At 37.9% G+C, this 23,416-nt stretch overlaps 2 protein-coding genes across 2 annotated transcripts; one reads left to right on the top strand and one right to left on the bottom strand.

Annotated features, from left to right (window-relative positions):
* Positions 1 to 2,150: 2,150 nt before the first annotated feature.
* On the bottom strand, positions 2,151 to 9,046 carry cyp1d1 (cytochrome P450, family 1, subfamily D, polypeptide 1; the record flags this gene model as incomplete). Its single annotated transcript, XM_079251696.1, has 7 exons — positions 2,151 to 2,433; positions 2,524 to 2,610; positions 2,698 to 2,821; positions 6,967 to 7,056; positions 7,172 to 7,295; positions 8,069 to 8,677; positions 8,756 to 9,046. 7 exons carry the CDS (start codon positions 9,044 to 9,046, stop codon positions 2,151 to 2,153), a joined length of 1,608 nt encoding a protein of 535 aa, XP_079107822.1.
* A 4,923-nt stretch (positions 9,047 to 13,969) lies between these two features.
* Positions 13,970 to 18,106, top strand: LOC306764061 (aldehyde dehydrogenase 1A1-like; the record flags this gene model as incomplete). The annotated part of the gene is made up of 12 exons (XM_079251082.1): positions 13,970 to 14,068; positions 14,182 to 14,322; positions 14,451 to 14,580; positions 15,449 to 15,510; positions 15,976 to 16,104; positions 16,263 to 16,376; positions 16,473 to 16,575; positions 16,895 to 17,079; positions 17,161 to 17,325; positions 17,449 to 17,606; positions 17,760 to 17,834; positions 18,034 to 18,106. The coding sequence occupies exons 2-12, from the start codon at positions 14,227 to 14,229 to the stop codon at positions 18,104 to 18,106; spliced, it is 1,290 nt and encodes a 429-aa protein (XP_079107208.1). The 5' UTR covers positions 13,970 to 14,068; positions 14,182 to 14,226.
* Between the last annotated feature and the right edge of the window lie 5,310 nt (positions 18,107 to 23,416).

The following is a 23,416-nucleotide window of genomic DNA, read 5'->3' as shown; positions in this document are numbered from 1 at the left end:
CCCCACTGGACACAATGTTCTTACATGGTGACTTTAGCTTTATAGCTTTAATGTGGGCACATTTGTATGTAGCCACATAGTCCTGATGCCACAGAAGATACACAGGATTACACCCAAAAATTCCCCTCCCTCCCTACTTAAGAGTCTGTCAACATGGACTCTGTGTTATCCTCCTTGTCTCTCTTAGGTGATGCAGGACTCCTTGGGTGGAAACGCCAAAACCCTGATGATTGTTAACATCTCTCCTTCCGAGTGCAATATTGATGAGACTCTGACATCTCTCATGTAAGAAACAGTGACAGAAACATTCAGCTTTTCTTTCATTGTGAGGGTAACGAGCTGATGAACTTACTGAACCCTGCAGTTATGCAACACGAGTGAAGGCCATAACCAACAACGCTCAGAAAAATGTGGAAAGCAAAGAGATTGCACAGCTGAGAGAGGTGCACGCCGCAGCAATTCATTGGAGTTTGACAAAATATTAATCTGTACTTAAATAATAATTTGATCTGCTTTAAAAGGCACAAATAGTCCTGCTAACACAAATCTTTTTCTTTTTTTATTTCTGACAGGTGATCATGAAGCTTAAATCTGGACAAACAGTGGACGACAGTGATGTTTGAACTGCACTATAATACACAGTGCAGTATTGTATGTTTTGAACTACCACATAACAGCATAGAAAATATTTTGCTACTTCATCCCTTTGTCGGAGGGGTGACATCACTTTGTAGTCTGAAACTGTTGCTTTTAGCGCACTGAATAAGTCAGTCAGTCAGTGAATTTGCACTCTCTGCTGTGGGGTTCAGTTATTCCTGGGAAATTAAATGTCCAAAACAAATGTCTAATTCTGGATGGGTTTTATTCAACATTTAGGAATTTATGCCTTTATAATGTAATTTAGCTGCTTGCTTGTCTATTAAAATAGTACTGAAAGAGTTTCATTAATTAACTATAACAAGACTTTTGAGTTTTATTTCATCCTATATGTTTAAATGGTGCTGGTCCATCTATGTGTAAAAGGCATTGATTAATTGATTAAGTCACTGTGAGAGGTTGTACTGATTTGTTTGTTTTTGGCTCAGTCTACAACAATCACAGTCTTCTCGGGTGATTAGGGATCTTTTCCCTGCAACTGGGCCCAGTCTTAATTATCACATTTCTCTAATCTATACCACAGTGAGTGGTATTGTTTGTTAAGCTACACTCAAGCCACGATTCCCAACTTTGCATGCCATGTTTTATTGGCTGCTTTAGATCAGAGGCCACTCAGCACATGCTGACCATGATTTGTTATTCTTCGTGACAACCATGGTTTATATCATACTGAGGGTCAGTGAACTAGAGCAAAGTGAGGGACAACACTCCTTTAATACAGCATCATTACTGTGTATGATGCCTGAAAGGCTTTCAACATCAATGGACAGGTTTACTGTATATCTGCAAAAATAAATAGCACAAAGTTACCTTAAAAATTTTTCCCAAACAGGAGACTGAATGAGCATATATGTTTATTCATTAGGTTTAGCTTACTGCATGCATTTAGAAACGTAATGGAGTGTTAAATGTTTATAAAATTTGAACATTAGAAAATAAAATGCTCAAATATTTTGCATAGTGATGTTCCAAACATCAGCATTTAGTATTCTGCTAAAATAAAAAGATGGACTACTCTATTTTTTTCTACACAATACAGCACATTGTGTGGCTAAACAATAAGAGAATAGTGACTAAATTAAAGGAATCTAACAGATTAGATTAATTTGAAAAGAAAAGACATGACACTGGAAGAAGAGGAAAAGCTAGAGTGAATATATCTAATTTTACTGGAAAACATCTTCCATCTCCCTCCCTCGGTCGTACACTAGAAATGTAATATTCAGATAAAGGTTTTTACTGAGTTTCAAGCTACATTCATGTTTAACAGGAGGGGACTGGTCTGCAAATGCATAGCAGCACTTTGAATTTTGCAGACCATCTCGGCCAATACTGCATTTAATACAACATCTTTGCCCTTCATCACTTTTACATAAACTCCTCTGTAATTGTTCGTTTCTGGTTTTGACCATCGTTGTCAAAACAGACAAACAACGGTCTTTGAATACTTATGAGGGATCTGTCATCTATGTGGGTGTTGGGTTTCCTACGGTCTAAAATCTTGCTGAGATTGCAATCCTGTAAGGACGTGGTTTCATAGTAAGACCAAAGTCTGTGCTCAGATCCAGCTCCTGACCAGGAACATTTTCAATCCTCAGCCCATGGAGAAGAGTGGTGAGAAAGACAAACATCTCTAGACGTGCAAATCCATCACCAAGACAGCGCCTCTTCCCCATTCCAAAGATGAGAACTTTCTCTGTTTGCTCCTTGTTAAGTTGTCCAGATGGACCCAAGAAGCGGCTAGGGCAAAACTTGTCTGGATCACCCCAAAGATCACTGGTTCATAGAGAAAAACAAAAATCAGGGTAGCAGTAGAACATATTTTTTATGAAAAGAAGAAAGTTTGTCATCATTGCTTTTACTCACATATCATGATTGACCTGATATTGGTTAATGAAGACACAAGTATCTTTGGGAATGAAATATCCATTCAAAGTGGTGTTTCTTGTGGTGCTGGGGAGAGGAAATTAAGCAGAAAGGTCTGACACCATCATATGCATTATAAATATTAATGTACTGCAAACAAAACTTCCTTCTTACCAGTGAGGTATGGTGAAAGGAACATAAGAAGCATGACGGAGCACTTCATTTATGAATGCTTCAGTATAAGGCATGTTGGACTTATCTGAAAATCTGGGCAGTCTTGCCAAACCTATGTGTTCATCTTAAATACATAAAAAACATGAACACACATAAATTCAAACATTTTTTTTTCATTCTCAACTTAAATACAAATAGTGTGTGTTAAACTTGTGCCTCTAAATTTGAATCAATTGTTCCCAAAAGAGTTGGGATGACAAATAAAATGTAGATGTATAAAATGGCCATCTCGTAGCTTTTTCAGCCCATGCTGTTCCATTGTGTAGGTTTCTAGTCCAGAAACCTACACAATGCCCAGCAAGACAGCCTCTCAGCTAATTGTATTAATTGTGTTTTTCTTTTAAGTGGTGGGTAAGTAAAGAATGTTAAATTATGCGTTCAGTGCCTTGCGTGTTACTGCCTTTGTGTCTCTCTGGAACTCTCCCGTTCTGATTCGTCCTGTCACCTCTCAGTATTTCCCCCTCTCCCCCTGTCACTGTGAGAATGCAACGTGCTTTAGGACAGCACCAGTTCAATCAGCCTGCTACAAAAAAAAAAAAAAAAAAACCTCCGATGTCAGCAAATTGGACTCATCTTTTGTGAGTTTCTGTGGTGACTGTCGAACTCTGTGTGTCCGAGAAGGGCAGTCGGGCTGGGCTCTGTCGGACTTTGATCCAATTGATTCTGACTGAAATATTTCAAACCAAAGACATCACATACACCTGGCAACCCATGCACACACACAGCTGTACAAAAACAGAAAGCAATGTTCTGCAAATCTTAAAAAGCAATATTTTATTTTCAAAAGAAAATAGAAAGTATTTCAAATGTTGAGAATAAGACTTTTTTTTTTACCCTGTCCTGTCCAGCATCTCAACATACAGAACAGTGGTCTGTGTGCCATATTATGCCAGACACATTTGCTCTACCAAGGAAGACATGCCCTAAATACTATATAATATATAATATTGCCCCAATATTTTGAATAATTAGGTTTATCTGCAGCAGGACAGTAGCTGATTGAGTATAAATAGAGCACTTTAGAGAGACAGAGTCTCTTAAAAATAAAGACTGGGAAGAGGTTTAGCAATCTGTGTTTACTAATTGTGAAACCAATTTAGAAAAAAAATCTACAAGTAAAATTAGAATCCTCAGCTATTCTACATAGTTTCATCCAAAGTTTCACAGAAGCTGGGGGATTTTAGTCAGCATTGTGAACATCTGAAAATAATATTGGGTGTCCGTGATCTCTAAGCACTCATGTGGTACTTCACTAAAAATAAAAAAAGAAAAGTTTTCATTCTGTAATTTAAATCCTAAAAAAGGCTCATAGGTTCAGGAACATAAGTTATATCACTATTTGTGAACACAGTTCATTGCGCCATCCACAAATGTAGGTTAACCTCCTGACAGTCCAGCAATCTTGCAGGAACACTCAAAGGGCCAAAGAAGAAGCCATATATCAACACAAGCGACAACAAGTGATTTTCCCTGGACAAAGGTTAATTTACAATGGATTGGGGCAAAGTGTAAAACACTTCTGTGCTCTGCAGTAAATCATACAATATGTTACTCTCTTAAAAAAACTGCATCTCTGATGGTAATGGGTTGTATTTGTGCCTATGGAAGTTGCAGCTTGCACATCTAAAGAGCCACTTTCAGTGCTGAAATGTTTATATTAATATGAAAATAACATTATATTCCATTTTATTCCAACTGAGAAAAAGTATTTTGAGGTCGTGCAGTCCATTAAAATTATTCAGTCTTTGTTCATTGTCAGCCATTTGTTAAAATAGTTAAAGTTTTTTTGAAAGTTTATTTTTGTTCAGAGCCCCCAATTTTTACAGAAAACCCCCAAGTTGTAGACATTTTTGCAAATGTATTAATTCATTTATTCATTTTTAAAAAACCAAGTGAAATATTGCATGGTAGTAAGTATTTACATCCTTTGCTGTGACATTCGTGACTCAGATGTTGTTAATTTATTCTCATCCTTGAGCTGGTTCTGCATCTTAGTGAAGTCTAGTTGTGTTTAAAGGGGCTCTATTGTGCTATTTCTAGTTTTCTGAGCTTTCTACAGTGTTATTGTGTTGAATACTCATCAGACATATAAGCGGCGCCATTTTTTATCACCTAAACCCATCTTTTGAGTTTTCCAGCACTCTATGTTCAATTCCATGGCGACCAAAACTATTGGTTTTAGAGAGTTTGTTCTATTTTGAAATTTTAGTGACGTCCAGGGGGAGGGAATCAATGATTAGTCATCTTCTCTAGGCTGTGCACGTTCACTAGAAGAAAGCCACACCCACTTTCACTGATCAGTAAAACTACTCCTAGCAGTTAACCAATCAGATGCGACCCGCAGGCAGGACATAGGGCGGAGATTTCTCTGTTCGCTTGTTTCTGGACGAGGCTGATCTGAGAGGATCAATACAAAATGAATGAAGGGGTTTGTGAAAAATGGTTGATTATTTCTTGCCCTTCTGGACTTGCATATAAAAATAAATTAGACTGAAATGTGTATAATAGAACCACTTTAAAGAGATTGGACTTAATCAGAAAAGATAAACATCTGTCTTTATAAGACCTCACAGCTCACAGTCCAAATCAAAGCAAATGAACATCATGGACTTAAAGAAACTGCCCAAAGAGCTGAGGGACAGGAGTGTGGAAAGGCTCGGGTCAGGTCAAAGTTACAAAAGTACTTCTTCAGCACTTGTGGTTCTTTAGAACACAGTGGCCTCTATAATTCTTAAATAAAAAAAGTTTCAGGCAACCAGAGCCTTTTATAGTGCTTGCCATCTAACCTAACTGAGTTATTAGAGGAGAAGAACTTTGGTGAGAGAGGTAACCAAAAGATGACTGTGGCTGAGCTCCAGAGACACCATGAGGAGACAGTAGAAAGGTCTAGAAAATCAACCATTACAGCAGCCCTTCACCAATCAGCGCTTTATGGCACAGTGGTCCGACAAAAGCCTTTCTTTAGTGGAAGACACATGAAGCACTCACACACTGTGAGAAATAAGATTTCCTGATCTGATGAGACCAATATTTAAATTTTAAGTGGTATGTGTGGAGAAAATCTGGCACCTCTTATCATTTGTCTACTACAGTCCCAACTGGGAAGCATGGTGGTGGCAGAATCATAATGTGGGGTGTTTTTTCCACTCCAGGGACAGCACAACAGGTTGCAATTGAAAGAAAAATGAATGCAGCCTGGTACAGAGATAGCCTGGATATCCTGTTGACCGCTGCTTAACTTACCAACAAGACAATGACCCTAAGCACACAGCTAAACTTACAGAGGATGGCTGGAGAACAACTCTGGGACTGTTCTTGAATGGTCCAGCCAAAGAGCTGACTTAGACCCACAGGTGTCACATTCCAGTCCTCGAGGGTTGGTATTCTGCAGGTTTTTGTCTCCTCCATGCTCCAACACGCTTGACTGAAATTCATAAATAGGTTGCCAAGAATCTGCTGGATCCATTTGATTTGAATCAGCTGTGTTGGTAGAGGGAAACAACAAAAACTGCGGGATAGGCCCTCGAGGACTGGAGTTTGACACCCCTGCAATAGAGAACCTCTAGAGAGACCTGAAAATGTTCAGTCATCAGCATTCACCATCCAACCAGACAGAACTGCAGAGGATCTGCAAGTAGGAATGGCAGAGGATCCCTAAATCCAAGTGTAAGACATTCATTTCCATTCATGCACCATTCCCAGAAAGACTTGGATCTAAGCAAAGACAGTGAATACTTATGGCCAAGTGATATTTCAGTTTTTGTTCTTCAATTTGCAAAGAATGCAGACAATTATGCATTTTTTGTCAAATTAGGGTGCTGTGTGTACGCTGATTTTTGCAAATGGCTGCAAAATAAGAGTGAAAAAATTAAAGGGGTCTGAATTATTAAGTAAAAGCATTTTCAGTATTCTGAAATAATATATATATAATACAGAAGAAAAATAGCTGTTGACAGCTAGAAAATATTAGATAAAAACAAGACAATATTCCTCTCCTAAAATCCAGAAGCTGGGCTCTTTAGTTTCCAAATGTTCGGAGACAAGTTGTTAAAGCAGGAGGTGACACTGCATGGGGGAAAGAATGGTCCTGTCCCTCATACTTGAGATGTGTTGCTCCTTTTTCATTTGGTATACATATGAAAATATGAACACAGTGCATTGTAATTAGTAAATTAGAGATATTTGTCTTATTAAAATATAAAACATTACCTATTTCTTGATGTATTCTGTCCTGGATGTCAGGAAACTTTATGAGATACAACAAGCTCCACTGTAAACCAGCAATGATGGTGTCAAACCCTTTTAAAGAGCAGAAACAAAATAAATACAGTGAATAGAAGACATCTAATTCTGCAGTATTATCTACTTATGTCATTAGCAGAAGTAGGATAATATCATATTTGTCAAATCTAACCTGCACCAAAGATGTCAATGACAGTGTGAATGATCTGAGAGTTGGAGAGCAGAGATGTTTCATTATTTTCTTCTCTGTTTTCACAAAGTGCGATCAGAGCATCTGTAATGTCTCGGATACAATTCTGCAATTACACACATACAATAAGAAAGTAAGTTTAACATTAGTAGCTGTTTTTTTTTTGTTGTTTTTTTTATCATTATTGTTGCTTGAAATTCAAGCCAGATTGATTATGGGGGGGAATTATTATTATGGGGAAAATTAGGTTTGAAATTTAAAACCATTAATTAGAGAAGACACAGTAATCATTATTCTATGACGCGTGTCTTCCACTGGGTTGCTAATTCCTAATTAGACTGCGTGCGAGCATTTTAGCCAATCTGCACAAGAACAAAGGTCCATCCCAGGGCACTTTGTCATTTTTTTGGGGGGGGGGGGGGCTTCAGTCACAATCACAGCTACAACTGAGTGCAATGCCAGATTAAATAGCAGGAAGGAAATGAGTGGAACATATCTAACAAAAACAACCCTTACAGACACGCTATCCACAACAATCTTGTTCAGAAAGTATTATTTTTTTTGTCTTTTAACAGATGTAATGAGGTAGCGGTATCAGTCACACTACAGATTATTCAGTGAAGTAAATTAACTGTTCAGTCAATTTTATAATCTTCTAATTTAATTATGAATATTACTTTTGATTTTCCTTTACTTTTGCACCTTCTAATCATTAGAACATGAGTCTAAATTAAGATGTAGCTTTCAATATTCTGTGCTAGTACAAATAGTTCATATATATGGCTTAACAAACAGTCGGGCAGCATTCAGCACTTGCACTGCTTTTCTCTCCATTTAAATTACATTTAAGTCTTAAAGTGTGTTTGTTGGTAACTTTACCTTATCAAAGGTATTGATGTGTTCTTCAATCCTTTTCTCCATAAATCCATTCATTCTACGAATGTACTGGACCATCTCTCTCAGGGAAGGGCTCGGAAAATAGCGAAACACAGGAAAGAAATCAGCCAAATTCCCAGCTGCAAATATTTTCAGGATCTCGCTGTTGATGTTGACAATAGTGAGAAACTCTTTGTCACTGTGGTCATATCGTTTCCCGAAACAAAGGGCACATACAACATTTGCTACTGAGGTTACCAGGGGCATCACTGGGTCTATACCAGCATGGTTATTATGTGCCTTAGCAGCTTCCTGAATCACTTCCACCATCTCAGAAGCCTCAGCACAAACATGCTCCTCCAGGAGACAGGTGGCCTTGGATCCCCTGGGTTCAGCCTGGGCAAAAGACCTGAGGGCATTTTTACACAGCCTTTTATGGAGAAGCCATGCAGGCCCATACTTTTCACTGAAGGTCATACTGGTCCCATCGGCTATGGCAGAAAAGGTGAAAAGCTCAGGTCGCCCGGCAAAAGCTTCTCCCTGACGAACCAGTGCGTGTCTGATGGTGGTATACCCACTGAGAATGACAACTGTTAAAGAGCCCAGATGCAACTGCAGAAAAGAGATAAGTATAAGTAAGCAAGTATTTTTTTTCTATCTGAAACTTTAACACAATCAAACCTTTGATACCTTGAAAACGTCCCCATACAGTAGCCTCAAGCTGGTCAGAGAAATATGCAACTGTTCTCCCAACTGGAACAAGTTGCCAACAAGAGGCCAAGGTGTGGGACCTGGAGGAGAGGGGAATTTTGCACGGTCCAGCAGAGAGTCGTGCTGGAAGCAGAAGAAGTTTCTATGGCTCTTTTGCAGGCTCATGGCCGTCAGCACAAGGATGAAAACACACAGCGTGACAGTGACACAGGACGGAGAAGCACACAGGTTCTCCTTTATGGGAAGAGTCCCCGACAAGATCAGTCCCATGCTGCAGGAAAAGATGCTGAGAACGTGAGAAGAGACAGAGAGAGAGAGAGACAAATAAAAATTGAACAATAAAAATTTCTTAAAACAAGGTAAAAAAAATAAAAAAAAAAAAAAAAAAAAAAAACTGGGACGAAACAAAGTGAAACAAAAAGAAAGAAAACATAAAAGCAATTTTTTTTTTTTTTTTTTTTTTTTTTTTTTTTTTTTGTCCAGGTTCCGCCTTCCTTCTTACCTATATTTCAGAAATGCGCTGTGTAGTTTTGCATTGTCTTCATAAACAGACAAACCGAAGCATATAAGGAGGTAAATTTTAAAAAGAAAAGGGGAAAAATACCCAACAGAATAAAAACCAAAAGAAAAAAAAAAACAATTGTCCTCACCTGCGGTGTAAATTTGGTGTAAAAACTAAGCAGCCGGACGACTAAATTGGATCCCCAGAAGGCAGAATATGAGGGTGTTGAGCTTGTAAACTTTTTTGTTTGCACAGGTCTGGACGTCCCTCTAAGCAGCAGCTGGGGCCCCCTACAGAGGGAGCTGCTGCCACTCACCCACAGAGACGCACACGGTGAGAAAGTTGGCCCATGGTTAAAGATGAACCAGTCCAAAACCAGTGACTGTAGCGACCGATTGAACTGTAGACCAGAACCATGTGACGACCTCTCGTTTGATAACCCACCTCACGGAACAGCTTGGCTGTATTTGAAAGGTTTTAGCCCATGTGACTGAGTTTAAGAACACAATGATGGGGGAGAGATTGTCTCTTTATTACGAAGCCAATAACCCATAAACATAAAGGTTAAACAGTCTGTTTTAAATCACCCATAAATAGGCTATAGTTAGCAGCTTGGGAGAGTTAGACACTTTAACTACTTTTTCTCTTTTTCTTTTTACAGGACTGTAAAAGTAGATTAAAAACATATATACTGTTATAGCTGAGCTGCCAAAATTAAACATTTCTGCGAGTTTACATCTCAGTCTGTAGCCAACGTGAAATGTAATTTCTGTGATGTGTCACAGGGGGGCGCTGCCCATCAGTTTATGTTGAGATCAGAAATCTGTATTTATTTTGTCAGGGCTTGTCTTCTCAGGACACGGCCGTTGGTCAGTTTCATTGATCATCTAAATCAATGCTTTGTTTGTTAAATGTTATCTACAATAATCATCCCGTCTTTTTTCTTTTTTTGTTACATTAACAGTGCATGGACTGTAATTTGTACAGTTGGAAAAAACATACCAAGTCAATTATTTAATAGTTTAATAAGTGGAAAACTCATTTGATATCATCACAAAATGTTGTTTTTTTTTTTTTTTTGCAAGCACTTCTCAGTTTTGTGCCATATCTTCCATGTCTTCTCATTTACTGTGAAAACCTACATTTACATTCTCTCCTTCCTTTTTCATGTAACTTTTTTCTCATCTTCCCACTTGTGCCTTCAGCCTTCGGTTTCCATTCTTTTCATTCATATTCCCTCTCTCCATCTTTCATCGCATTCATTCTTTCTTTCCTGCTCTCCATGGAATTGTCAATTTAGTTCAAGCTCAGCTGTGGAACACCCTGTGCTGTCAGGCCAAGCGACAGCTCCTTTGACCTGGTGGTCCACATCCTTTCCAGATCGAGGCGGTCCAGTCTCATCATTAACTCTGGCGGGCACATACTGATTCTGTGGAGCCAGACTGGATGGTAAAAATGTCTAGAGTACAATGTGTTTTGCATTTGTTTAAACATTAAAGCCAGACCAAGGCTAACATACACTGTAAGCATGCTGTGCACATGCTTAAAATTTGGTTAAACTGGACTGAGTGACGAAAGTGTGTGTAATAACTGTGAAACATAATTAGAATATTCAGGCATAAAATGTTGTATTCTGTACAAGAATACAGATTTTAAACGATTTCTTAATGATCACCACAGTAAACACAATGTATTCCTAAACCTTGACAAACAGCTGCATTATAGGAAGATGGTTTGAACAATGTTTTGTATCACAACTCCTCTGATCTTTTTATTACTTAACATGTAAAAACAAAGACTGTATTGTTGTCCCAACTGTATTGTTGGGCTATAATTCCCATTAGCAAGTGTGTAATTTTTAGATCAAAATGGGTGCACCAGACAAAGTTATGAGATCACATTGTTTCTTGGAGACAGAGAAGCAGCAGGAGGCCCCTTATCACAGCAAACATCTTCCCAATTATGTCTGCTGCCTTGTCAATGAGTCTGGGCAGGAATCTGTCCTGAACTGGTTCATGGACCAAAAAATAGCACTCATTCCCCATGCTGTGGTTTAGAAAATACTTTGGCAGCTCTGCTTTACAAACTTTAAAAATAATTACAAATTAAAGACTCAAGCGGCATCCATTGGGTCCAAGCCCAAAATATCACAACATTTCATGGGTGTTTAGGGGGTCAAATTTGAGGTAAATGTGCTTAGAAGAATATACATTTGGAAAACATTAGGGTCCGAGCCATACAAATTATAGCTCAGACCCTAATAAATCACAATTATACACTATACAGCAGTATAGTGGAATAAATAAGTAATGATATAAACTAATAAAAATAAGTTACAAGTCCATTTCAAGTTTTATTTTCTTTTTTCTTTGGTGAAAAAAGTATATCAGATCCATTCAAAATACATCTTACAGACAACAACATGTCACCCTTTAAGGTGGCAATGGAGCGGAGTGGAGTGGGAATAAACTTTAGCTTTTTCTGAACAAGGGACTTTTATTTTATTTTATTGCCTGTGTTCAAACAGTCAAATCAAAACGTTTGCTCCTCGGGAAAACTCCAAAAATGTATTTTTTAAAACCACTTTTTGACTATTTATTAAATATAAATAAATCCAAAAAGTTTTTAAGCCGCTCTCTATTTGACACGAACTTCATTTACTATCTCTGTCTCCGCACGTCATATTTAGCCTACTATGAATTGCACGCGCCTGCCTTTCTAGCGGAGCACTGTGATTGGTTCCTCCATTGTTCCCTTGATGCCAGAGTGCTTTTTCCCCTGCTTTTTTCCTCCTTGAATCAGCAGCAATCTGCCTTGTTCTGTTGTGTCAGAAGTAACACAGAGTCTCGGGGGACCTCCGGTCTGCTGGCTGTAGACGGGAGTAAAAGAGAAACTGCATCATGCCTGCAACCGGAGAGGAAATCCACCAAAACGATGGTAACTCATCACCCGCAGGTAACGGAGCTTTTCAAACTTCATTTATAGCCCAATGCTAGGGTTGTTGGTTTGTTGTATGTTTTTGTGTGTATGCTGTTGTATGTGTGTGTGTGTGTGTGTGTGTGTGTGTGTGTGTGTGTGTGTGTGTGTGTGTGTGTGTGTGTGTGAAGACAATTGCATAATTAAAGCTGATATATTTGATTAGTGATTTAGCTAAAAGTTGTTATAATAGTATAGAAAATGCCTAAAATGTAATTTGATTCGATTTGATTGTATTTAATATTCTTGTTCTACTGGTTATAAAGAAATTGTGTTTTAACAGTACCAATTGTACTTGATACTGTGAAGTACCAATGGTACTGTTAAGACACACACACACACACACACACACACATATATATATATATATGTATATATATATATATATATATATATATATATATATATATATATATATACATACATATATAATGTAGGCCTATGTATAATATATGAGAAGTTCAATGTAGTTTATATGTTGCATGGTGCAAAGTTTGAAAGTTTTTTCTTTAAAATGAGCCCATGCACAATTAAGGTCCTCACTTTTCACAAATGTAACAAACCACATTTCTGGTACTGTCGAGTCTTGGTCTGCTTCTCCGATCACAATGAAGCTCAATCTGTTTCTCTGAGCCAGGTCGGCTTTGTGGTGCCACTCTTTACATCATCCTCTGGAGTTATCATGTTAATAGTTCCAGCACGTCATGTGGGTTACACAAAAAGACCTGCCCTCACAATATAATACACTTTTTAAAATTCAGCTGTCCACACTTGTCTGCAACGTGCCTGGAAATGTGTCTGCATGTTAAGTTAATCTATGTGTTTTTCAGAAAATAAACATGCTACCTTGAACTCCCAGCTGAGTGACAGTCATCGGTTGCAGTCTGGGAACAGATGTAATTACCAGGGTCCAAAGCAGAGCCACATGCACGTAGGTGGAGCAATGGGGAATGTTCTTCCCAGCCCAGTACCAGAACTACCAATTAATTACACTAAGGTAAGCTGCACCAAGCAATCAAGATTAAAGAAAAGTGAGATTTTAACATTAAGAATCTTCCACAGCTGAGCTCCAATTTTGTTTAGTGTTTTGTTAACCCCAAACAATGGCTTTCTGAATCATAAATGTCTTTTTAGCTGCCTGGGGGTCAATGGTATTTAAAAGGAACTTTTTTTTTAAAAAATGCAAAAGTTTCTCTTAGTCTTGATATGATCTTTTATTTTCACCCTGATGTGTATCACACATTTCAGTGTAGACAACATCCCTACTGCGCAGATTTAAAGTATTATAATCTTTTCAGTTCAGTTCCACTTTAATGTCACAACCTGTAAGAGTTTTGTGGAAATTATGTCATTGTGGTTTGTGTCCAAAACAAAACTGGAAACATGGCATGTCTGCTTTTAATTTAAAAAAGAATTCATTTAATGAGATGAAAGAAAAGAAAATGAGAATTTACTGTTTCTTAATAAGTTAGGATAATTTGCTTCCTTGGAACAGCATACTGATGCATCTAATTAAAATGATAAGAGCAAGTATAATTATAGGGAGCTTGTTATTCATTTTACCCAACTGGGATGGCTGATACCCTTCACCATGTATTTAGATCCATCTTTGATCTGCTTTTAGACAACAAGCAGGGGACATACCATAGGAAGGGAAAAATGTACACTTCTGTGTGTGTTATTTTACCAATTTTCCTCTGGTATCCCAGCTGTTTATCAATAACGACTGGCATGAGTCCTGCAGTGGCAGAAAAATTCCTGTGTATAACCCCACCACAGGAGAGAGGCTGTGTGAAGTGGAGGAGGCAGACTTAGTGAGTATATTAGAGGATTATTAGCTTTTTTTTATTTTCACATGCAAGAATAAAGGAAAAAAAAGGGATGCATTGAAGATGATGGCCAGCTTTTAAACTCAATTCCCTCACAGGAAGATGTGGACAAAGCAGTGAGGTGTGCTAGAACCGCTTTTCAAATGGGGTCACCGTGGAGATCCATGGACGCTTCAGAAAGAGGGTGTCTACTAAACAGGCTTGCTGATTTAGTAGAGAGAGACCAGCTTCAAATTGCAGTGAGAAATGCATCGAATATATGCACAAAAATTCTCATTTTGAATCTCGTTTCACAAAAAAATCCCAACTGGTGTTACCAGGAAGAAACGGCATCATGTACTTTTATACTGTGTTTTGTTTCTTCTAGACACTAGAGGCCCTGGACTGTGGCAAAGTGTTTCTCACTGCATATTATGTAGATCTGATGGCTACAATCAAGACCTTAAGATATTATGGTGGCTGGGCTGATAAGATTCATGGTAAAACCATCCCTGTAGGTAAGTGAGTCTTTGCTTCCAATGTGTGACATTTATGGTTATTTGCTATTAGGATTTCAATATCAATTAACACCTAGTTTTCTTAATGTTATAATGTAACAACTAATGATCAAGGTGTATTTGTTACTTTAACCGAAGCTAGTTGTATGCACAGATGATTAAGTAGTTTTTTCTTAAGTCCACCATTTTGGATCACAATATTTTTGAAGTAGCTAATAACAGATTTTCTGAACACATGCTCTTGATCAATCCCACCTTTTTTTCTTTTTTTAAAAACTTTTTAGTGCATACATTTCCCAAATATATGGAAGTACAGGGGTAGTTGCTAGAACTGCCCTCCTTTTGATTGTAAATCTATGACTTATTTCCTCATTAAAGACTTCATGCCACAACTCAGGCAGCAGCAAGTGGCATAGTTCCCTAAACCCAACCAGAAGGTAGAAAAGTTGTATTACAGTTGTTTTGTTTCATCAACTGAATTCAGAAGTGAGAAAACAGTCCTCATATGTTGGCCTTAATCACAGGTCCAATGCCTAAACATGTGCAAATGAATGCCGCACACAACCACATAACCCACCTTCTTCCTTCTTTTTGTACTTTGTTAAAGGGAAAACCTGAGACTGCTCTGATGTGGACAGACTTACAAATTGTTTTGCAAGCCTACTATTTGCAGGGAAAGTCTTTTACAAGATGCAAATATGGGTTGTATCTCAAAGTATGAGATTTTTTACATTATCCAACTTCACCACTTGTCCCTTTATCTTAAAAACTGCTCCTTTAGAAAACTTTTTATGCCCCATAATCTGCTAACTGAGAACATAACAAACTCTGGAGTGTTTTGAATTGTCTCTCTTTCTTTTTTCTTCAGATGGAGAGTATTTTACTTATACCCGACATGAGCCCATTGGAGTATGCGGGCAAATCATACCTGTGAGTTAAAAAATGATTCTGTCGAAAGACTTCAGACACTGACTGGAAAGCACAGGAAATGTTTACCTACTTTATCAGAGTTTTTCAACTGAGCATGGTTTCACTTTATAAATGTTAATCATAGAATAATGATCTGCGTATATAATTGTTTTTGAGGCCAAACATTAAACTTAAATTTTCATCTAAAAGTGCAAACAAATGGCAGGTCTGCAGTGAGAGTAAAGCCTTAAAAATTAATTATGTTTCATTTGTAGATGTCAGAAAATGATGATTCCAAGAACCAATTGATGCAAAAATTGTGAAACTTGTGTTTCTTGAAGTTAAGGCTGTTGATGACTAGATTTGGCTCTGTCGTGTCCTTCCATCAGTTTATGTACATTAAAAATATTCAAGGAACCAAATAAGTGAAAATCTGGACCTGGAACGTGGACTTTAGAGCGTTTAACCATGATTTTTCCTCCACAGTGGAACTTCCCAGTAATGATGTTTGCGTGGAAGATTGCTCCTGCTCTCTGCTGTGGGAACACGGTAGTCATTAAACCTTCTGAACAGACCCCATTATCAGCTTTGCACATGGCTGCACTCATCAAGGAGGTACTTGGGATATTACAGTTTCCCCCCCTAATGATAAACATGTGGATTAAGTCAATATACATTCAGAAAACAATCCAGACCTGTATAGCAGTAAAAGTAGAAAGACTTGAGTAAGATTTTAAATATTGATGATGTGTAGTGTCCCTCTCTGGGTTCAGGCAGGGTTTCCTCCTGGAGTGGTGAATGTGGTGCCAGGTTATGGTCACACAGCCGGCAGTGCCATTTCCCACCACATGGACATAGATAAAGTGGCCTTTACTGGATCTACTGCTGTTTGTATCTATTGTTACCACCCATATTGTTTTGATGTTTGTTCCTGCTTGCTATAATGCCTGCAGTCTCTAATAGTGTTCCCCGGACTATCTTAGGTTGGAAAACTCATCCAAAAGGCTGCTGGTGAAAGTAACCTGAAAAGAGTTACACTTGAACTTGGTGGGAAAAACCCGAACATTGTCTTTGCAGACTGTGATTGTGAGTATCTTCTTTTTCTGTTTCTGTAAATGTCAAGCCATTTTTTAACACCAACCATTTTTATGATTGTACATAATTTGGATGAGAATAAGACACTTGGTAATAATGTTTAATAATGTTCAAAAAGATTCATTTACACATTGTAAACAAAAAAAAAAAAAAAAAACTGGGCAAGATGTCAAAAAAAGAGGCATATTTGTAATCTTATAGAAAAAATAACCATCAGGAAATTAAGCTATAGATAAAACATTGGGTTTCACAGCTTTTAACAGTCTAACTGCAGCATATTCAACTTGATTTGTTGACATCTGTGTTGCAGTAGAGCATGCAGTTGAGCAGGCCCATAGCGGTCTATTCTTTAACCAGGGCCAGTGCTGTCTGGCTGGATCCAGGGTGTTTGTAGAGGAACCAATCTATGAGGAGTTTGTCCGTTGCTGTGTGGAGAAGGCCAGATCCAAAGTCCTGGGAAACCCACTTTTACCATGGGTGGATCAGGGGCCACAAGTATGACAGTCTTATTTATATGACCGCTTTTTCAGTTCAAGCTGAAAGACTTAATGAAGCTGTGTATGCTGGCCTCCACAGATTAACCAGAAGCAGTTTGATAAGATAATGGAGCTGATAGAGAGTGGGAAGAGAGAGGGAGCTACCCTGGAGTGTGGCGGGTCTCCTTCGAGTCTAAATGGACTTTTCATCCAACCCACTGTCTTCTCAAATGTCACGGACGACATGCGCATTGCCAAAGAAGAGGTGCTCTCCACTATATTTGAGTGGACTGATCCACTATGTGCTAAGTTTTGTACTATTTCTACATTTACTCCCCAAATATCATTTTCATGTTTGGTTCCACATTTCCTTCCAATACTTTCACAGATATTTGGTCCAGTACAGCAGATTATGAGTTTCCGTAGCATTCACGAAGTCATCCAGCGAGCGAACGCCACGCAGTATGGCCTGGCAGCAGGAGTGTTCACTAACGACATCAGCAAAGCTCTTACAGTCTCCTCGGCTCTTCAGGCTGGCATGGTCTGGTATGGATCAAATCTTTTGAGAGACTGATCTGCACCAAAGCCTCTGATTATTAATATTAGAATCAAGCATATTCCACATTTTAATACAATAGAGAATTCCTTTGATAAAATAAGCTACATTAGCCTAAATGTATAATTTTTTTCTTTTTCCAGGGTGAACTGCTACAATGCTATGAGTGCCCAGTGTCCATTTGGTGGCTTCAAGATGTCTGGGAATGGGAGGGAGTTGTGAGTAATCTAATGTTATTTATAACCTCCAAGCCATTAAACACACCACTGATCAAGTCATTACTTTGGTATTTTTAAAATTGTAAATTAAACATTACAGTATAAAAATTATGAATAAATGTCAAAATGCTGGTGGTAGCTTTTATTACAACTTAAGGGAATACTCTTTCCCTAAATAATCAGGGGTCTTTCATTTCAGAGGGGAATACGCTCTTCAGGAGTACACGGAGATCAAAGCAGTAACCATAAAACTCTCTCAGAAGAACTCATAACATGATCAAACAGACCTTTTCCTGCCTGCTTAAGTCACTACCAAACAACACCATCAGGGGTTTCATGTGGGGTAATCTTCCAGTATCAACTCCAGTATCGTCACTCCATAAATTATCATTCCCATCATCACCCCTAACAAATTCCTGAGTTCTTAGTATACTTGCTTTGTTACACTTTCTCATTTGTATATTATTAATATAGCCTACTAACTTATATTTATTCTTTATTTTGGTGTCAAAGTTAGCTGAAATTATCTTCTTGATGTCAGCATTTTCAAAAATACCACTTTTTGTAGATTTGTCAGAAGACATATGTCAGAAGACATATTTTAATAAATGTCATACGAAAAAAAGGATTAATAACAAAATATTTACAAATATTTCCATTTAGATCAGTAAAAAATTGTATATCAATCACTAGTATAGTGTACACTGCATTCATTGCTATAAACATGATTTAGTTGTCATCTTGCTTTATCTCTGTAACCTACTCTATGTTACTGTGTTATTTTATATATTTTTTCCGATTCTGAAATAAAACTAGCCTGTATGTAATTCTGAACTAAAAATTATATGATATTTTGGATTTTTTTTTATTGATTTATTCATTTGTATGTTTATGGTTTACATTTGTACGGTGCGGTATAGCCTACGCATCATGTTGGTGACCGTGAGATATCTCTCTTACTGATTTTATGATGGTGTGTGTGGCACGCTGTCTACAGCTCTCTACTATTTTGCTGGTTTTGCTGTTCTAGCCGTTTTTCATGATTTCAACTCAGTTAACTAAAAAGTTTATAAAATTGCATCAGGAAAACTTAAGCACTTTTCCGTCTTTCCTGGCTAGAGTGTGGAGTCGTTGTGGGAAGCGCAGTAGACAGCTGATGAAACTGAGGGCTTGTCTAGCACAGTCTCCAGCTATATTTCAGAGCTTATATGGATCGATCCCTGGACTTTACATATCATGGCGTTCCCTGGACCCCATTGATCTCTGGCTGGTACCTGTCATCGATTAGGACCAGGTGAAATCCCAACGCTGCGCGCTTCCCCCTCACCTACGCTGGTGTGGTGCTAACCTCTGGAATCTACAGACTTTTGTGCGCTCTTCATCTATTCAAATCAGGGCCAGACTAAAAGTGCAAAGGCCCCTGGGCCCAGAGTGTCCCACCAGCCCCCCTTCTCCAGCACAACATTGTGAAAATTGTGAATGATAAAGTGTGCAACGACATTTCTAACATCTCTTAGCCAGTGGTGCCAATAGCAATACTCTACACACTGTGGTGTAGCTATCTGGCTTTTATGTACATTTAGTTTCATGTCCAAACTCCTGGTGTATGCCCTATGTGGGCCCCACTAGTCCCCAAATGGGCCCCAAGTGGGCGTGGCCCCCTGGGCCCATGGCCATCATGCCCATTGGATAATCCGGCCTTGACACAAATAACTGCTTCTCCGGATCCCATATCTATCAGGCTAGGTCTGGTAAATGCCAGATCTGTAATGAAAAAAGCTTTCATTTGTAAGGATTTCTTGCACGAGACTTAAATGGGACTCCATGCAGACCCTGCTGCTGCTCGACTGCTTAGGGACCGTTTGCAAAGTGCAAAACCGAAAACATATGAAAAGGAAATGTTCAATAACTACAATATGTCATGCTGTAGTGCCACCAAACTCACTGCATAACTAAACCATCTCATCTGCATCACACTATAGCTCCTACTTTGGTAAAATATGCTTAAATGTATTTTCTGGCATTTTTTAGTAATTTAAGTAAGTTAAAAAAAATTGTAATAACTACAGTATGACTTGTGTCACACACAACTCACAGGGTAAATAAACCATCTCATCTGAATCATACTACAATTCTTACTTTGGAAAAATATGCTTAACTGTATTTTCTGGAATTTTTTAATCATTTAAGTAAGTATAAAATTTGTAATAACTACAATATGAGAAGTTGTAGAGTCACCAAAGTCATTACTTTGAAACTTGTTTTTTCTAATTCCATAGGTTTTTTTCTCCCCCAAAAACCTTTTTTTTTCTTTTTTTTTTTTGGTTTATGGGTTTTCAAGTTTTGGCCTTATTAGCATTTCTTTTTGAGCAATTGAGTTGTTATTATTTATCTCTGCTTTCCTATAAGTTTGTGCTCTGGCTACTTCTCAAATATAGGTGGATAAAATGGGCTGTTTTTGAGTTACCTCATGACTGCCTCATGGTCACTGCCTGGCAACCAATCAGAAGAAGGTTGCACAGTGTGACTAAGTACTATCCAATCATATGCTGCCATCAATTAAGCAGTACAATAATCTTTTTGAAAGCAGTGTTTTAAAAACAAAAAAAAAACAAAACATACTTTTCTCAGGAGATAAGATTTTTTAGTGTGTCACTATGTATTGAAAGGAAATATCCACAGGATGTATCTGGTAAGTCAAAATACTTGTAATAACTGTGCTTTGCTTGTATGCTTGATTTCCATTTCAATTGTAACTTTAAGCTTTTGAGTTATTAGTCAAATAAATTTGTTTAACTTTTTTTTTAATATATATTAAATTATTTGCCATATTCCACATTTTTTATGTTGACTTGAAACAAACTTTTTCGTTTTATCTCAGTTTTATTTAGTTAAATTCTGAAAAATTGTATTACTGTAGTTTTAAATCCTTTAAACGTTAGAAAAACGTATAAATGGAAGGTTTTAGCTTTGTATTTTCCTCTCCCTAGGTTACAAGTTTCTAAGACAATGGGGACAGTAAAAAAAAAAAAAAAAGAAAGAAAAAAGGAACGAGTATTTTTAGGAAAGACTCATGGGCAAATGCCAGTGGAATAGCAGCTCTTGTCAAAATAATGAAGAGTAAAGGCATTGCAAGCCAAAATACAGATTACGCTTCAGAAATTTGGTCAGAAATTTCATTTGTCCGGTAAAGATGATCCAAAAAAAACGTCATTGGCTCTGGGTAGTATAGACCAAGAATTGGAAAGGAGTCAGGGATTTGATAAGCCCTCATGTGATGCCTGTGTCTACAGCCACACATGGGTGATATCAAAATGCATCACATTTAGATTTATTTTGTTCAACCAGGATTTAATTTGCTGACCAATATTTTTGTTAGACAGTAGTTTCATGTAGCATCACAACTATTCTGAAAAAGCGCGCATTTCACTTTATGTTGTGATGGTATAATTGTTTTCATTTGTGTTCTTTTTTCTTCGAGTTTCAGTGGCTCCAGTCCCTTGGCTCTGAACCAGCAGGTGGCCACGGGGTGGAGCCAGCTAATTGGACCAAACCAGTGGCAGAAATGGGAGGGGGGATTTAAGGTTCTCTTTTGTTCATTTAGTTAGATTTTTGTGTGTCATCCCCTTTGTCTGTTTTTGTTTGGGCTGATCAGCCACTATTTGAGTTTACCCCTTGTGTGTCATTTGTTAGATCAGTTTGTTTCATTTTGTTGCTTGAGTTACTTCTGTTACAAATTCTTTTATTATAGTTTTGTTAAGTTGACCTCTTTTATAAGCCTGATTTCTTCATTTATGTTAAAACAACTTTTTCTTTTTTGGATCATAATATAAACCCTATTGTTTTTTTTACTTTAAACCTGTGCCTGACTGTGCGTCACTGCTCAGCCCATCACGCCTCAACACAAAATGTTTACAGAACTAGAAAACAAAAACAAATTAGAGGAATAATTCAGAGGAGATTTTCAAAACACAAAGAAGCCATACAAGACAAGACAGACAATAATGTCCCAGATAAAGACATACAAAACATTGAAGAAAACGGGCAAGAGAGGACAGATGAAGACATACAACAGAAGACGGACCAGCAAAATATTCAAGCAACGGATAATGTCACCGCTAAAGACATTCAAAACACTACAAATGAAGCAAAGCAAAAGAAAATATCTGTACAAACTGAAGCTGAGCTTAAACAAAACATTGAACAACCAAGAAAGCTGCCAGCAGTATCCAAAAGGTTCACAATTACAATCAAACCAAATAAATGGAGGAAAATTGTTCCACTTCAAGGGTCATTGAAACAGAAAAGACCTTGGACCAACGTTTTATACAACAGCTTCCGTAAAAAAAAAAAAAAAAACTGTTATACTCTTGCTTTTAAGAGCCAGCACATCATAATAACTCTTAACCAAAAAACTAAAAGCCCATATTGAAATGTAAGTGCCATTTGTACCTTTCCTTCCTGTAGTGCCAAATACTATTTTAGATTGAAAAGAAAGCCAGCAAGGAACACTGGAATCAAAATAGCTGTGCAACAAAAGGAGACATGAAACACAAGAAAATTGAGAGGCAATTAAGACGGGCAGCATATACAAAAAGAGGAATGATTGCAAGGGCTCTACATAATGGAGTGAGCCGACTCTTCTATACCAAACAGAAAAAAAATACCTGTTGCCGAGCTTATTTCTGGGAACATAACCCGAAGTCTGAACAAGAATGTTCTGAAAGTGATCGGGTCAGAATTCAGCAAGAAGAAAAGAATTCATGAGGATGTGTTGATGGACGTGTATTTCACAAAAAATCAAGGAATGTGACACTCAATTTCACAGAACTCCTGGATACATTCAGCAACTGCAAATTGATCCCTTTGGTGTGCGTATGTGCATATTCTTGTACAACATCTAAGAAAGAAATCTCCCATAACATTGTACCTGGATGCTATTGGTAATGTTGCATCCAAAGTTCCTGGTAAGACCAGGATTCTTCTTTATTATTCCCTCATTTTTCCTGGTAATGGTAAGAGTGCACCTCCCCTTCCAGTGTGTGAGACACTCACTACAGAACACTCAATACACCCTGTCACAATCTGGCTGATGCTGTTTCTGCGAAACCTGTAACAGTCCACAAAGTTAAAAGTTCATCAGGTTGAAACTGACTACAGCTGGGCCCTGATAAATAGTGTTCTTTTGTCGTTCAACAAGGAGAGTGTGTTCAGCTACCTGGACAGGGCTTTTGCTAGTTGTTCAGGACAGATGAAGTCAAAAAACATGAAGTTCACTGTCTTGCGTGTGTGCTCTGCATATGTCTTGAAAGCAGTGGCTCATTCTATTGGACGGAAAACTGATAATCAGGGTTTCAAAGCTTTTGCTGCCTTTGCATTTGCCAGGCTACAAAACATAACCTCAATGACTGATGCCCTCTACATCTTTCGGTCTTTGTGCAGTGTTTTATGCAATACAAATAACACCAAATCTGTCCTCCTCAACTTGAAAGTCGTGGAGGAATTAACAAAGAAAGGCAAGATACCGGACATGGATGAGACAGAACAGTTGGGGGACAGCCAACTAGTGAAGGAGGAAGATG

The sequence above is a fragment of the Telmatherina bonti genome (assembly GCF_933228915.1).
Source record: "Telmatherina bonti genome assembly, chromosome: 13".
NCBI lineage: Eukaryota > Metazoa > Chordata > Actinopteri > Atheriniformes > Telmatherinidae > Telmatherina > Telmatherina bonti.
Note: the sequence above shows the minus strand (reverse complement) of the source record. Positions and strands in the feature narration are given on the sequence as shown.